This window comes from Montipora foliosa, chromosome 1 (assembly GCF_036669935.1).
Source record: "Montipora foliosa isolate CH-2021 chromosome 1, ASM3666993v2, whole genome shotgun sequence".
In the NCBI taxonomy this organism is placed as follows: Eukaryota; Metazoa; Cnidaria; class Anthozoa; order Scleractinia; family Acroporidae; genus Montipora; species Montipora foliosa.
Window position 1 is genome coordinate 20,720,799 of NC_090869.1, and position 17,500 is coordinate 20,738,298.

Genomic DNA, 17,500 nt, shown 5'->3' on the forward strand with positions numbered 1-17,500 from the left:
AATTAAACTTCCTCGATATCGTCGCCAACGTTTGCTATCCCCATCAAACGCATCCCTGAGATCAATGCTTTTGTCCACGAAAATCCTCCAAACAACAGTAATGTCTGACGTATGAGGATATGTGGAAATAACATGATTTCCCCTTTTTCTCAAATGTAGGCAACTCACACGATTCAAGCATTGGACAGACATGAAGGAGAACTCTTATCAAAAATTCTTATCGTGAATTTGAAAATATCCTGGTTTTGCAGTCGCACAAGCTTGATTTTAGCAAACCTTTTAGATTTTGATTCCTGGCTTCTTCTCGTCTCCTTCAAAACAAATTAATTATTAGGTGTGGGCCCAATTTCCATATCCAACCCGAGGGGTCACTTTTCACTTGAAGCAATAAGGTTACTTTATAGGGGTTAAAAGTTATGTTTTTCGGTGAGGGTAAATTCAGTTGTTTATTTACTTGAAGACCGGAGTTTAGGGGCCGACCCCTTGTAGTATACACTTGATGTATGGTCCCGAGGGAAACAGTTAGTTTTATTTTCCCGAGAGTCCTCATGTTTCCCGAGACGAAGTCGAGGGAAACATCAGGACTCGAGGGAAAACAAAACTAACCAGTTTCTCGAGGGACCAGACATTAAGTTCTTTGTCATTGCTTTTCCTGCAACAATCGCAGCAAAACATCCGGAGCGGGCAACAACTGCGAAATTGTATCCTGGTCGGGATACATTTGAATTTGTTCAGTGCCACGTGGCAAAGAATCAACCAATCACAGTGCTCATTTTGTTGAGCGAAAGTCTAGGTATATAACAAGGTTAGTTGTATTCCTTGACGGAAGTGATGTTGAAGTTGGGGAGATGAGCGTGGGGACACCTCGTGACGCTTATAAGAATCGCTGTGCACGCAATTCCTCGCATTTGTGGTCATACAAAACAGATGTTTTAGTTAGAGAGACTTTCATATGACCTTGAAAAATAAACTAAAAACAAAAGCAAAACATTTAATTGTCTTATTGAACAAAAACAAACGAGCGCAAATTTTCATTGTCTTGGCGAACGCGGATGCAAACAACGTTATCTCTCCATGGAACATTTTGGAAAATTCCGCTTTGACCGTGACATTTGAAATGCAGTAATGTGATTGGGCAATCGAACTGTTTACTGCCCATATTAAGAGTTTCCTTGACGAGAATAAGGAGACGCTTTGTTTTATCTTGCCAAACATTGGTCCGTGAAACAAATTGCGAACACCTTTACGAGGTCATACGAAAGTCGCTCTAACGCACTAATATCTAACCAATCATTTCCGACAGAGCGAGTTTCAATCGAGTGTCGTAAAACCAAAACCAAATCAAAACCAATCAAAAAGGACGGAGACAATCCAGTAAACCAATCAAAACTCGAAGTAATTACACGTAGCCGACAGAAAGCGCGGGAAAATATGCACGCGCGAGCCTCGATTGGTTTTGGTTTCACTTCTGATTAGTTAAAAAAATGACACGAGAACTTTGAACCAATCACTGAGTGAAGTAATGCAAAGCTAAAGCAATTCGCTAATTATTTTCGACACTCAATTGAAAACCGCTCTAATTATCCAATTTAACGTTTTTATCCCTTCTTGTCTCCCAGGAATTGTTTGCCTGGCTTTGTGCATCAGCAACTTAATATTTGTACAGTCAACTGGATTTTATCTACTGGAGATCATTAGCGGAGCTAGTTCCATTCCCATACTCCTAACTGGCCTGGCTGAGTGCATAGGTGTTGCTTTTGTTTACGGCATGGATAGGTAACTACTACAGCTGGCGGTGCTAAAAGACCTACCTTGATATCTTAGAATTATTGTTTAACGCACAGCGCTCGGATGCAGGTCGCTCGAAATGATTATGACAAGCGGGGACGACTCACCTCGACAAGCTAGAGCGTCTATGAACATATTCTATAATGTTAATTAAACACGAAGACGCACTATAAAAGGGGTAGTTCCACGCACTTCTTTTGTTCGAATTAATTTAAGCACGACTGATTAATAGACCTTATTCACGATAGCCGCCATGTTGCACTTGCCTTTTTCATGAAAATTAGCTACACACTTCTGAGGGCGCAAACAACACAAGTTCGAGAGGTTATAATGAACATCTTAGTCACACAGATGATTTGTGTCACGTTCATTGAATGTTTATCACCTAAGTAGTAAAACAAAATGCTTACACAAGTTACTTCGATGTTTTTTTAGTGAAAAATGAGCAGACAACAAAGTAGAAAGTCAGAATGTCGGAGGCAATCAAAAGATATAAAATAGGTACTTAATTCTGAATTCTAAAATGTACTTTTAGCAATTTTAATTCAATATTTCGACGAGCCGATTTTCCGCAACTTGCCTTTTTGCCCCCCAGCATAACACATGGCTAATTTGCATGTCAATTTGAAAACCAACATGGCGGCTATAGTGAATAATTAACAATTATTCCATGAGCGCGCGTTGGATATGAGATGGTAAATAGGAAACGAGGCGCGGAGCGCCGAGTTGGCTGTAACCAGTCTCAGATCCAACAAGCGCAAATGGAATAATTGTTTTATTAAATTCCTTAAATTCCCAAAATTTGGAAGTACGGAATACGAGCGAAAAAAGCGAGAAATTCCGAGCGAAATCGAGAAAACTTGATGAAGATGCGATATTGTGTAACAGACGTAGGCTCATCCCAAAAACATTTCTTGCCTTTTCGCGTACTATACTTCTAAACGTCGGAATTGATCCAAACTTTCCACAAAAAAAAGTGTTTTTTTTTTTTGGCTTTATTCAAAGAGAATTTTCGCTTTCCGGCCAAAAAAAATTAGTTTAGCAACGCGTAACGCAGTCATTTAACATATAAGGTAAAACTAAGGTATATGAGCTGATAACCGAGATTGAGTGAACCAATCAAAGCTCGCGAAATGCATTATCCGAGGTTGAGAATTTAATAAGGGCTATTATCCAAGAGGATAATGAAACAAACAGCAACACAGGGACGGCAGCCCTAAAAGATATTTCTAGCGAGAGAAAAAGGGACTGGGGGATTAAAAAAAGAACGACCGATAACATTTTGTGACATATTACGGACACATTGCCCTAGGGGGCTCAAGTTATCACAGAGCTCAGTTGCAGCCATGGTTGATTGATAAATCATTTGCATTTTCCTAAGGCACCACGCCTTTTATAGTGCGTCTTCGTGTTTAAAGTACAGTGGTTATAATGGAGATTACACTGCGTTCGTTCGCTCCATTCGAAAGGCAGCCCAGCCAAATGACTAGGATTGAATAATTTGTGAAGTGATAACCTGCACCTAAATAAGCTGCGGGTTGAGAAAACTGTTGTTTCACCAGCCATCTTAGACATACTGTACTCAAAGAGAAACAATCCGCATTCATCTCATCAATGTCCAGTTGCAGAAGGGAATGCATTGGCAAACTGCGAACTGAACGCAGAGAGAAGTTGTATTTGCTGTCGAAAACAGCCGAGTTCGCACATCACAGCTCGAAGAGAATTGCAACCTCTGTTACTTGGAAAATGTGCTACTATGGAACTTTCTGTTAGTTTAATTAGTAGTTTTACGCATAGTTGCTATCGATAGTTCAAAAAAATCAACTTTGCTTACCTTGAGCGAGCGGGAGAGAACTGCCTAAGATGTTGAAATCTTTTCACTCCTGAACATGCGCTAGTTACCATGCCACAAACAGCTGCACGGTTCCGGGGTTTTGTTTCTCTGTGTCAGAAATATATTAGTGCTACACGGCCAACGTTTGAATAGACGAACCCTTCTTTGACTCCCTTGGTCGCACCATAGCGCGCGTTTTCATTTATTTCAATTAGTTGGGTCGACGCAGCCAGAATGCTTATTATGCTGGGGTATCGGTCGCACTCAACTCTGTTGAAAAACCACTCCATAACTAAATTTTTGTTTCTATAACCTATTGTCATGTGCAGATTTTCAAAAGATCTTTACCAAATGACTGGAAAGCCAGTGAAGCGCCGGTGGAAAATATGTTGGAAGTTTATTTCCCCGCTCATCATATTCTGTGTTATCACTGGGGGAATAGTTCAAATGATAAAAGCAATGGCGAAGGGAGAATTCACATACACTGCATGGGACAGAAACCAGGTAAGCTTTCGGAGTTTAGCCGCACCGTTCAGACTAGGTGCCCGTGCCCGGTTCTCGGGACCAAGCACTAGCCTGAACATAGCTTTTTGTTGGTGCCCGAGCAAACATTCGAGCACCGTGTCCGGGCACGGGCACTACCTTCAAGGGTAGTACTCGGGCACCGTTCCCTGGAACGGGAACTTGTCTGAACACGCTTTGGTCAGGTTCCCGCGCTTTTCCCCATGCTTCCCTTGGATGCAGTCACGATAATGGCGGCCAGTGCAAAGTGGACAAAGGAAGAAATCATTGCGTTGTTAGAGCTGCGGGTACGGTTCCGCGGAACGGGCACCTAGTCTGAAAGGGGGCCTTAATTTTCACCTCGGTGCACGTCCGAAGACGAATTCCAAGTATAATGTAAAATATGTGCAAATAATTCGACAACAAATTGTTGGAAGCTACACTAGGTTACTTTTCTAAAACTATACAACAGCACTTGTGTTTGATTGCACAAGTTCAATATGAAACACTAATGAAGAAAACTTTACACTGATACACTGCATGGCAAAAATATAGACTACTTAGCTTGGTTTCTTTGTAGCAAAAAAAATGAGACTGAGAGATGCAAGAACTGGGACAAATCTATCCTTGCCTCTACCCCGGGCCACTTCTGGCAAGGTGGCTGTCAACAACTCGTCGGTCTGTGTGAAAGGACGTCAGCTCTTGAACAGAAGTTTCTCTTTAGATCAGCACTTGTAGCATTTACTGGAAAGAAAATTTTCTTTCCCATGATTCCTATTTTGGTTTCAGGATTGACAGTACTTATTACGGCAGGGGTGAGCGCCAATTCCATTGCATGCACAACTTTTTCCCCAGAAAACTGGTACTTGTTTTACCTACACTTGATAAACTAAAAAAAAAACAATTATTTGCGTCGACTTAACCTCGCAAGACCACAATCCTGGATTAAAATTGTTCATGGGCCACAATTCCCCCACCCACCCTACTCAGCATAATGTTCTAGGACTCTTTGACTTTGACGTATGTTTCTTTTGCCAGGCAAAGGTAAAGTACATTCCATACCCCGCCTGGGGGTACCTCCTATACGCCGTGTTTACTTTAGTTCCTGTGATTTGCATCGTTTACCCACCTCTAAAAGACTATTTTGTGCGTATCAAATCGGACGCAGAAGCTGATGAGATGTTAAGTGAAAGCAATGATTCCGTGTCGTGTTGCTGTGTGGGTTGGTCAAGAACTTATAACATATCACCAAGGAATAGTTCAAGGATCAATGGACACGTTAATCTGACTGTAGCGGTCGACGATGGATGACTTTATGCCCTGGGGTTGAGAAATCCCTTACGCGCAAGATCCAAAGTGAAGTAAATGGACAAGTGCATATAGGCCCTGTTCTATTGGTAAAGTTTTACTCCAGCTGAAAGAGAGACTTTTTGGATTATATACTATTTACAAAGGGAAAAGGCATTGCAAGGACAAACCCGACCAGCTACAATACGGCTACCGTCAGGGCACAGTACCAGATCTTTAGTACCAACAACTCTCAAAATCTGCATAGCGATCGGTCTGGAAATAAGAAACAAATAGATCTAATCAGCAAAGTCAATGCTGTACCCAATTCAAACCCTTTGGGAATAAAACGTTTTCTTCCAGGTATTTCCATACCATGCAAATACAATAGCGATATTTCTTGTTCACAAACGATGAGGTCACATTTCTTTTGATATTCAAATTCGCCAACCACGGAACAAAAGAAGTCATTGTTTCAACAGCCAATTAGGTTCTGGTTTGCATATTAATAACAGTGAGTGATGTTACGAGAAACATCGCTATACAAAAATAATCTTAATCCCGGGAGATTTGTATTGCGTAGAACATTGAGTTAGCCGATTAGGTCTATGCGCAATCTCGTTCTCAGAGCCTCCGTTACCCTTGTCCAGCAGAACGGGCGCGAGAGGCTATGGAATAATCCAAAACCGAAACCAGAAAACTCTGGTTCCGGTTAAATAACTGCGCGTGTGGGAGGGGAGACGGTTGGAAATCAACAAGGGAGTTCACCTTGCCATGATAGCGCTTACTTTTTCACTCGCGAGACTGTACACATGAGTCTAAACGCATCTCCTAATACACTCGAAGCTTTCAAACTGCGGAGAATAAACAATAACGAGATACATTTTATCAATCAACTGGTGTTACGCAAGTGAAAAGTGCTGTATTTTCAAAAACAAAAACGTTACGGAACTGGTAAGTTGTAAAATGATTTATTTCTAGATCATCTTCAACCTCGTGTAGATAAAAATCCACAAGAAAGCATGATTTTCGAGTTTAGACTGAAAATGGCAGGAAATGAAACCGTTTGTCAACAGCCAATCAAATATGGCCCTTTTTGGATTCCACCAGAGTCTCTCTTTCCCGACCGCTGGTCAAGGGAACGATGACTCTGGGAACGAGATTGGTCTATGCGTCGCAAAATGATAGCAAACTCTTATGTGCGAAACCAAACCGACGTTAAACGTAAACGGTGGCAGTTTACAACTCAGGCCTTAAAAACCGGTTCAAGCATTCCAGGTGTCGCTGTTTATATATGAATTAATGCTGAAAGGTTTTTCCTTGGTTTTAGTCAGTCACCAAGCAGTCATGCGTAAAAGCTCCAAGATTTGTCCAGTTAATCTGTTACTTCAGAAGATTATGTTGTTTTAAATGAAAGGTCAAGTAAAATGATCGGAAAACAAGAGTAAAAGCCTTAGTGCAATCTGCGCCTCAAACACTTTAGGAAAGTCACCCACAAAAAGATTGTTACAGTGTGTGGAAAGTGTTGTATAAACTGCCATGCGAGTGAGGCCAACAGTAGCCGAGCAACTTTCACGATGACGTCATTTGACTACAACTACCAGAATTCAAGTTGTTTTTCTTTTCTTATTTAAATATTGTATTCCCAGTGAGGTAAAAATAACAATAGCTCTAATTAGCATGACACAAGCAAAACCTGGAGGATTCTGGTCACTTGTAGTCAAATAGCGTCATCATGCAAATGTATGCGAATGACCAGAAAAGTAAATTGAAACGAATTTAAACTATAAAGGTTGTGAGAACAAAATGTTAAGAATCCAGCAAAGTAGAACTGATTTTATAACAGTTTGTATAAATAGACAATTTCTGTAACTTCCTTTTTGGGTAAAGTTGTCACATTCGCGGTGACTCTATCGTTCCCAAGATTAAAGGGTATTAACTTCCGATTCTTGTCTTCTGGCAATAGGCTACTTTCGAATTGTGCAGCAACAAAAGAACAGAGTCGAGGTTCAGGGGAATAATTAGCATTTTGTATTGTTCAGAACAAAGGAAAATGCAAATTATTCCCCTGAACCTCGACCCTGTTCTTTTGTTGCTGCACAATTCGAAACTTGCCTACTAATCCTGGCCTAAACGGCAATTATGATCTTCGTGTACAAAATTCTGCCTTATGAGCACAAGCTCGTCATTATTGTTTTTCTTACCAATCCCCCAAAACGTGACTATTGAGCATTAAATGATTCTCGCACAGACGGCTCTTCCCGAAAATGTGGGAGCAATTTGTGCCATTGGCTTATAAATCTTAACTTTACAAAGAATGTCAAGAATGAAGAGACTCATTAGAGCTTTTGCCACTTTCGAAGTAATGAAGATAATACTATGAAATATGAAATTCTTTCCAGTAGAAGCTCGCAAGTCATCTTCAAATAATTATTTGAAACTTGCAGTTAAAACATTTCTTTTTAATCGAGCTTATTATTCAGTAGTATTAATGACTTCGCTGTTACACCTGTATACTACACAGCTCATACAGCTCTTGACAAAGGTTATTTAAATCCAAAAAGAAAATTGGAGTAACCACGCATTTTTCAAAGATAATTTTTAAACACAGTTTGTAAAAAGCTTGATATTACAAAGCTATGTATGTTTCCAAAATGAAGCTTAATTATTTCTGAAAAACCCAGAGTTTAAAAGAATGGAGGTATAACTATGACAAAATGCAATCCTCTGTAATTGACATTGTAATTTCCAAATCGTGGATGCATCGATCCGAAGCTGAAGGGCGAACACCCGTTTCAGGTATTATGCGGATAGTCAAAATGCAGAAAGGCATACTGGTAAAAGTCATTACGCAAATAGGCATAACGCGAAAGGGTATAACGCAAAACGACATAACGCGAAATGGCATAACGCAAACAGGCATAACGGAAATAGGTGTAGCGCAAAGAGGAATAACGCGAAAAGGAGTAACGCAAAAAAGCATAACGCAAATGGGCAAAACGCGAAAAGGTATAACACAAATAGGCAAAACGCAAAGAGATGGAGGAGGGGGATAAGTATGTGGTCGGGAGAGGGTAATCACTGCTGGAAGCAACACAAAACTAGCGCCTGCAGAAACTCGTGTCGCTGGTTCAGATAGCACCATTTTGAACGTGGCTGCCAATCTTGCAGGTTCTGCTTCACAGATATAAAAACCATATAATTATAAAAAAACGTATAAAAAACAGCAGGTACCCGCGTAGCATTGACTTCGTGGTAGGCTTTTTCTGTCACTCTTCTGAGAATAGAGACTAGCTGTGCACTCTGCGGGCAAATAGTTTCAGCTCTTAATCACTTTCGAAACCATTTTCTTCCTGGCGTAATAGTTCAGTAACAATTCTCCTGAAATATTGAGCCAAGACATTGTGAGTGGACGAAGAAGGTATCGCCCACTCGAACACGATCTCTAAAAAAAAGATGCGTTCTTTTAACGGAGGCTCTTGGTTCGACTTTGGTGCGTGCCCAGGTCCCTTCGACCGCTGATGTCGCGTTGTGATTATTTGTGTGATGTCTATTTACGTGATGCCTATTCGTGTGATACCTTTTCGCGTTATGTCTATTTGCGTTATGCCTTTTCGCGTTATGCGCATGCCTATTTGCGTTATGCCTTTTTGCGTTATGCCTATTCGCATTATACCTATTAGCGTAAAATGCACTTTCGCGTTATGCCTATTTGCGTGATGACTTTTACCAGTATACCTTTCTGCATTTTGATTATCTGCATGACTCCGCCCGAAATGAGTGTTCGCCCTTCAGCTTCGGATCGATGCATTCACGATTTGGAAATAACTATATCAATTACAGAGAATTGCATTTTGTTATAGATATACCTTCATATAGGCCTCGGTGGATTGTGCTAGCATAATTTTTGGCATAAGTGGAGCAAAAAAGCATATTTTTTTAAACGAGCACTGCCATGGCATAATTAGCAAATTTTATCACTCTTTGGAGCATAAATAATTCATAAAATTTAGTAAATATGGTGTATTTTCTTCAGAAATAAATTAAATTTAGGTAGTATGTTCTTGCAATGCGTGTTTTAGCTACGCTAATACACCTTATTCCAAAATGGCCGCTGATTTATGCGGATACAAATTGGCCCTTGTTGCCTCGTTCAAGATAAATTTTTTTGAGGCATCAAGGGCTAATTTGAATAAAAACAAAAGAATATTTGAATGGCGGCCATTTTGGAATAAGGTGTATAGAAGTAGTGACTTTGTTCTGACATGCTTAGTTACTAGGCCTCTTTTGGCGAATTCTGCGTGCGCGGTTAAGCTTTTGGAGGAGTCTGGTACTCTGGTTTCCCATCCGGCTTCTTCACATGGGGATTGTGTAAGCTAGCACAACTGCCATACGACTCCAACATTTGGTGTCATTATTGAGCGCCTAAATGTGAGAATCTACGTCAATTTGTGAGCACAATTTCAGAAATCAGGAGCATTCTGGCATAATTTTGGCATAATTTGGCAAAATTTCGAGCACTGCTAGTAGCATAATATGCCACTTTTAGGTGCACAATCCTCCAAGGCCTACCTCCATATAAAGAAAGCAGAAGCGTGGAGTTCTTTGCGAAGAAAAATGTAACGCCATTGACTCTCTTATTATTATACCGGAAGTAGCAGCAAAAATAGCTCGTCACTGACGAATTACGATTACGCGATTGACGAAAATATTTGCTTCTCGAATGAAGCAAGATTTTAAAAATGAAAAACAAATTCGACGACTCTAAATACAGGGCAGCAAATGGAAACAGTGATAAAACATTCGGAGTGCTTTGCGCACATAAGGATTACGTCAACGAACGTAACACAACGAGCAATGTCAAGTTGCTCTTCCGGTTTGCCCAGTGGTGGACCATAAGGCAGTGATTATGCACAGATTTATCATTTTTTGTCTTAATCAGGGTATTGATTTATCAATTTTTGTCTTAAACTGGATATCTTTTCTCGGACGATAAACAGCAAAATATTTACCAGCCCTTGTTAATTAATATTGACTTCCGTTGACTTTGGCATTGATACCAGGCACATTAATTAAACAGTCTTAAACAGGGTATCAAAAATCGGTATTCTGTCTTAAACAGGGTAGGAAAATCAGCGATATTTGTCTTAAACAGGGTCAGGGTATGAGGGGCCGCGCCGCACCTCCCCACCAAGGGATATATCGTTGCGAGACAACCTAAGTTCAGTCTCAAGAGCCGTTGCCGAAAGTAGAACGAAGTTCTACTTTTCGTGCAACTTGTCTTGCAACGATTTTGGCCGCTTCAGGGTATGTTACGCAGATTATGCACAGATTGTCGAGAGCAAGCACCCTCTGCTAGAGTTAGGGACAATAGCAATAAAAAGTGGTAACATCAAGTGAAGCAGTAAAAGATAAAGATATGACTTCCGGTTCCTGTGCCATGAACCGGAAGTATGATAGCTCCCAATACCCTTTTGGTAATTATCTGTTTCAAACGTTGGAAGACAGCCAAAACACTGTCCAGGAAGAGAAAAGTTTAGTCAAAATTCTATTTTAGCAGCCGTCCATCTCTCAAAAAAGTAATTTCCTTCATGTTCCTTTAATTTAAATGATCAAATTATATTAATTCGATGTAGGATCTGTGGGATCTTAAATTCCTTATTTCAGAGGATTATCAGCAGTAAACTTACTTCATAAACCACTCAACAATGCATCATTTCTCAAGGATCCTCAAGTCTTAGCAGGTTTGCTGATGTCTTAAATGATCACACGCGATGGATCGTTTCCACGTGATCAGTTATTTCCCAGTTGATTAAATCGAGTGATTTCCCAGGCCCGGTCGAGTTCGAGGGACACTTTCATCGAAGTTTGAGGAACAGGTAGGAGACAAGAGTCAAGACCATTCTACAAATGTCAACTAAGCCTTTAATTCAAAATGTGGGTCCGGAAAATTTCGGAAGAAATCAACGAAGAAGTACACTGTACTTAGTCCTTACTAAGAGCTCTCAGACCACCTTTCATTGACAAATCACCAGCCAATCACGTTGAAGTCTGCCAAATATGGCGGTCTCTCGGCAATAACCCCATGCTTCGAAATAACCTTGCCCTTTTCTCGTCTCTCTTCGTTAGTGTAGAGTTGTAAGATCTTGCTGCAGTGGTTAACTTCAAGATGCAAAACGGTGGAAAACTCCCCTACAAAGTCGGTGAGTGTAAAGTTCGATGTTGATTGCAACTTACTTAAAAATCTGATGTGGTGAGCTTTTACCTCCACTCTTGCCATACAATGTTGCACTTTTACATCTTGCGCAAGATGTCCATTTGATTAAAGATGACATGACATTAGACCTCGTTGCAGTTGCTTTGTAAAATGAGAGGAAAATAACTTATTTGAACGACTTTTGTAAGGATATGTGAGCTTAATATAGGTACTTTTAGGTGACTAGTCGTCGCGTTGAAATTAAGTCATTGCGGCTTAAAAAGAGTGAAATTGAATTTGTCGTTGTTTTGGCTAAACATCCAGTTGTGAGTAATACATCGCTCCATTATAGCTTCTAATGTTGAAGCAATTTCACAGCTTTTGAACTTGTTCGAGTGATCATGTTACAGGACGGGCAATGTGTAATCTTGGGATTAGTAGTTTTAAGATTAGAATGGAAGTAATTAGTGGACGGGGCTTTCACTCACGTGTGGCTACCTCTCTTAAGTGACTTTCCCAATCACATCCACAACCAGTTTTCTACATGTTTTCAATTCAAATTACAGGTGTTGGAACCTGTTGTTCACAATGACCAATTAATCTTTTAGCGCAAGCATTTGAAATCTTCCCCCACCCCCACCCCCTAATCCCACATAGAATCTGCCAACCTACACTGCTGGCTTTGCTGACCAATACAGCAAAGAAAATTCCATGGTCAGAGGTACTGAATTTTTGTTCTCCTTTGTCAGCATGTTCAGGCCCATTATTGTTTTGGTAATTACTGTAGCTTATAAAATAATTGGGATAGTACGCACTCTTTCATAATTTGGTCAATAGCTTTGTTTAGATGAGGGTATGGAAACACGGCTGTGACATCACACGAATTTTGATTGGTTATGTGTTGTCAGACGCATGTTTTGATTGGCTGGTAGGAAATATGACCGTGTATCAAGAGAATTTGTTTCAATCAAGAAGTAAAAAAACCTGCATTTTCCTTCATTTGTTGACTGACTGCATCTCAGGTTTGCATAACTGTCTTGAATTCTCCCAACTAAAGTTTAGAAGTAATTTTGGGAAGGAGGGAACACAACCAATTTTTAAAAGGTACAGTAGGACCCTGCTTGGAGGCCCTCATTCATAGATTCCTGTCTTCCTTTGTCTTGGCATAAGCTCATGTAAAAGACTTTTCTGTAAGTAAACATAGAGATATTTTGGGTTGAAATGCTTGGGGTTGATTTGACTGAACATTTGAAATGCTAGACATGTGAAAATAAATCCATGCACAGTCACGCCTATAACAGCAACTAGTGATGTTTTCGAGTCTCACAATCTTGAAAGAATACAGTACCCTTTCCTTTATTCATACATTCTTTTCTCTTTCATTATAAGCTGATATCAGTCTTGCTGATTGGGGCCGAAAGGAAATGGAGCTTGCTGAGAATGAAATGCCTGGTTTAATGGAAATGAGGAAGCGCTATGGTCCCAGCAAACCTTTGAAGGGGGCAAAAATTGCTGGTTGCCTTCACATGACAATCCAGACAGCGGTTCTCATTGAGACTTTGACAGAATTGGGTGCTGAGGTAAGAAAAGAATGTTGACTGACTTCTGCTCAGGTTGTTGAAACATTAGCCAGTGTCATCCTAAACAGTGCTTCTCAGGTCTACACTTACATGTACCTGGACGATCATACTTCGATATCCTGGGTTCAAACCAGAACAACATGACCTTGAAGCGTCTATCTTGCAATTCTTTTGCTTGGAACAGAGCCGGGGAATTTACATGTAGGACACCAATTTTATGCCCAAATGTGGACAAAAATAAGATTGCAGTTGCATGTGCGGGAAAATGCACAAGCTACATTACATCCAAATAAGGAATTTTTTAACCTAAAAAAACCCCAGCTCTGAACCAGAGTTAAACGCTTCAAGGTCATGACATGGTCCGAAATCAAACTCCTTTCATTTTTATTTCAAAAACATCGGCAGGATAAAAAGCCAGACACCTTTTGGCAAACGGCTCTGAAGTTAGTGGTAGGTCGCCCACTGGTGACCAGTTGTTAAATTCTGGTCGCTAGTACATGTACTAAATTTTTCGTCACATTGGCAACCAGGAAGGCGCAATTTCGGACCCTGTCATGAGCTTCTGGTTCAAACCATTTACAATTTTACAGAAGGTTGTAGGTTCGAATCTATAAAATAAAATGAAAATTTAGCCCCCCACCCCTCTCGCCATGTAAGAAAAGAATGTTGACTGCCCAGGGTCCCTTCCAAAGTGGAAAGTAACAGCGATATTGTTATTCATTGCCGACACACCTAAGGTTTTACCTGCCAACTGGTTAGCTTGTTAAGAAGAGGAAAGAACTTCTATGCATAGCATTGTTGGTACAGCTGTTGCCTTATGCTCTTAGATTCTCAAATTTAACTGGGGATGGTAGTAGAGTTCTTGCTTTAATTAAGTAAAGTATAATGTGATGATCTCTCCAACAGGTTCAGTGGTCATCGTGTAATATTTTCTCCACCCAAGACCATGCTGCTGCAGCCATTGCGAAGACAGGAGTACCTGTTTATGCGTGGAAGGGAGAAACTGATGAGGAGTACGTCTGGTGCATAGAACAGTCTCTGGTGTTCCCTGATGGACAGCCTCTTAACTTGATCCTTGATGATGGTGGTGACCTCACCAACCTTGTACATGAGAAGTACCCCCAGTACATGGAAGGTTAGTGAGTCAGTACAGTTTACCTTTTCCTGAGTTTAGGAAAAAGCTGATCCTATCTCAGAAAGGCAGAGCAAGGCTGCTGCCTAAGAAAATTTTTCCAGTGCCCTTCGGGCTTCCAAAATTATTAAAAAGTTAGTAGCCCAAGTGATTTTTTCAGGAGCCCAGAATTACATGTAATTAATTAAAAGTGAGGGTGAAGCACCTTGTGATAAGTTAAGTGCCCGTTCGGGCTACTCATTCAGAAATTTGGTCACCCGCACATGCAAGTAAGGCGCCCCAGGTGACTGGGCAACCATTTGGCAGCAGCCTTAGGCAGGGTATCATTTCAAGCACTTAAAAATAACTGTTTCTAAAGTACCGTTAACACCTGTAGATAAGCGACACCTTTTCCCAAAAATTATTGCTAGAAATCAGGGGTGCAGCTTATCTGTGGGAACAAATGAAAAAGGCTGCTTCCAGTGTCCAGTTTTCCATCTTCGCGTCCGATCTAATGCCTGGTAACTAAGCTATGAACGTTCCATTCATGGTCTTGTTGTAATGCGAAAATGTATGGAAAAACTGTGTTGAATGAAGAAATTCCTGTCATCAAATACCAGAAAAAGATCAGTCATAGTGTCAAAGTTGGTAGAAACAATGTTTGTTATGTTAAAGTCCTAAAATTGTGGGTAAGATGTTGAAGTATTTCCTGTTTCAAATGAATGTTAATAGTGATTTTTACGTTCAGTGAAAAGAAGATGATAGAAGAAAACTTCTTAAGACTCTACTTTAGATTCCTTTTTTCCCAAATTTGAGCTGCGTAATTCAGGGTGCGACTTATCTGCAGGTGTTTACGGTAGTTTATTTTATACGAGAGAATTATTTTTGTAAATTCTGAAAATGGCAATGTTTTATGGCGTTAGGGTCCGTATTTAATATGAAATTCATCATTACATGATTCTGAAAATTAAATGACTTCTGCCAAGGTTGTTGAAACGTCCATGTCATCCTGAACAGTCCTTCTCAGGACTACACTCACCTGGATGATCCTTCACTTAATTATGATATGACTCCTGAAAACCATTTAGAATTTATGGAAGGTAGGTCAAATCAAATCCAGTATGGTCAAACAATTTGGGTCTTAAAATGAGGAGCAGATGCGTAATGCAATTTTTGTACTTCCTAGTCTTTTGTGATGGAGATAGCTGTTAATCAAGCTAACATTTATGGGTTTTTGAGGAGTTTAAGTACAGCAACATTGATGAGAGTAAAAAAAAAAAAACATTAGTAGTTAATTAGCACAGTAATTACTCTCCATATGTTTTTATTGTGGTGCATTTCTTCCTGTTCTCTTGGGAATGAAATAACAATATTTCAGGTTATATGGAGGATGTGAACACCTGATGATCAGTGCTTAATTTTTTCCCCTAAACTAGTTTGTACAATTTACACTTTTCATGCCTTGAAATGATGGTGAAAGGATTATATTTATGTGAAATTATTTTTTCAGTTGGTGTTCTTGTCTCCCACAAGGTGTTGCACATTATTGCAATGATCACAGCTTCCTCTTATGGAGCCTAGATAATTACTGTTGTTCGAATGTTGCTCTTTAATATTAACTAGTATGACTAATCATTGGTCCAATTGTCTTTTAAAATCCAGGTATCAAAGGCCTTTCAGAGGAAACAACAACCGGAGTAAAGAACTTGTACAAAATGATGGAGAAAAAATTACTGAAATGCCCTGCCATCAATGTCAATGATTCTGTCACTAAGTCCAAGTTTGACAACCTCTATGGAATCCGTGAATCACTTGTGGATGGTCTGAAGAGAGCAACTGACATTATGCTTGCGGGCAAAGTCTGCGTTGTTGCTGGGTATGGTGATGTTGGCAAGGGTTCCGTGCAGTCACTCAAAGGATTTGGTGCTCGTGTCCTGGTCACAGAGGTAGATCCCATCAATGCTTTGCAAGCTGCCATGGAAGGTTAGAGGTTCACACAAAACATTAAATTGTTCTGTCCTGGGGATAGTTACAGTATACACTGTATGTTGCTCAATGAATCATCAGTAAAGAAGCATAATTTTGATTCCAGTGTTCAAAAAAGAATTCAAATTAGGAAAGGAGTAAGAGACCATAAAGCCCATTTGATTACAGTGTACAAAAATGATAAACATATTTTTGATAACAACTTGGTCAGAGATAAACAGTGGGCCTATTGCAAGGGGCAGTACACAGAATTATTGAAGCACTTCCTGCATTATCTTGGGGGGTGAAGAAATCCTGCAGGGCTTGAGACCTCAGATGATGAAATACATGTAAGGGCACTTGAGTCCCTCATTTCAAAACACACAATCAGTTGCAGAGCTACCAATTTACTGGAATGCAGTCTCTTGGGACTTATAAATTAATAAATTACTGGTATTGTTAAGACTTGTGTTGTACATGTAGTTGCATTCCGTGTATTATTGTAACAGTTATCTTGTAATTTACATGACCCCACAAATATTCTGCTTTTAAAGGGGCTGTGTCACAGCCATGCATTTTATTTTGTATAGTTTTACCAATAATAATTACTTACCCCAACTCACTATGCAACTAACCCAGAAATTACATTTGAACAACACAACTCAATCTTACTGTTAAGTTTCAATACAAAAAAATGTCTTTGAAGCATACCTAATTTAAGTAACAAACTACAGAGATAAACTTGGGAAACTATGAGGCTGAACAGTTTTCAAGAAGCATCTCCATTGCATTTATTGCAATCCATTTTAATCTCCTTCAATTTCACCCATTCATGCCTCTTTTTGTATTTGCTGTTTTATTCAAACACTCCCTCTGATGCTTTAAGGAGGTTCGAAATAGTTTCTTCTTTTTTTAATCAAACAAACATATTCTGTCCTTAGATACAGTTAGGGTAATCATATCACGACGAAATTTGGCCAGGGTATTAAGTACCCATCATAGATTTCTCACATCACATTTTCTTCCAAAATAACGTTACCATGGCAACGATAGAAGGCATTTCTTGAAGCCTTAAAATCAAGATATATTGTATTTTTTTAAAAAAACGGGATGGTGAAATCTTCCCATTCATCGTTACCAGATAATGTTAGAAATAATCTCTAAAATTTTAAAATTTAACAAAATCTGTCGGTCAGTTTTTCAGAAAAATCAGTTTTTATGAAATGTCTCTAACTTTT

At 39.7% G+C, this 17,500-nt stretch overlaps 2 protein-coding genes across 9 annotated transcripts in view; both read left to right on the forward strand.

Moving 5' to 3' along the window:
* The window catches only part of LOC137992608 (sodium- and chloride-dependent transporter XTRP3-like), a 37,484-nt gene extending 30,060 nt beyond the window's left edge, over window positions 1–7,424 (forward strand). For all 8 annotated transcript variants that reach the window (XM_068838104.1, XM_068838053.1, XM_068838084.1 and 5 more), the window contains 3 exons: window positions 1,620–1,776; window positions 3,952–4,126; window positions 5,162–7,424. In XM_068838104.1, coding sequence (XP_068694205.1) covers window positions 1,620–1,776; window positions 3,952–4,126; window positions 5,162–5,434 — 605 coding nt within the window. In that variant the 3' untranslated portion in view covers window positions 5,435–7,424. The remainder of the gene's footprint in view (window positions 1–1,619; window positions 1,777–3,951; window positions 4,127–5,161) is intronic.
* Window positions 7,425–11,256: 3,832 nt separating this feature from the next.
* LOC137992653 (adenosylhomocysteinase A-like) overlaps window positions 11,257–17,500 on the forward strand; it is an 11,207-nt gene continuing 4,963 nt past the window's right edge. The window contains exons 1-5 of the mRNA XM_068838129.1: window positions 11,257–11,289; window positions 11,540–11,613; window positions 12,996–13,186; window positions 14,093–14,321; window positions 15,960–16,280. Of these exons, the coding sequence (XP_068694230.1) occupies window positions 11,580–11,613; window positions 12,996–13,186; window positions 14,093–14,321; window positions 15,960–16,280 (775 nt within the window). The 5' untranslated portion in view covers window positions 11,257–11,289; window positions 11,540–11,579. The remainder of the gene's footprint in view (window positions 11,290–11,539; window positions 11,614–12,995; window positions 13,187–14,092; window positions 14,322–15,959; window positions 16,281–17,500) is intronic.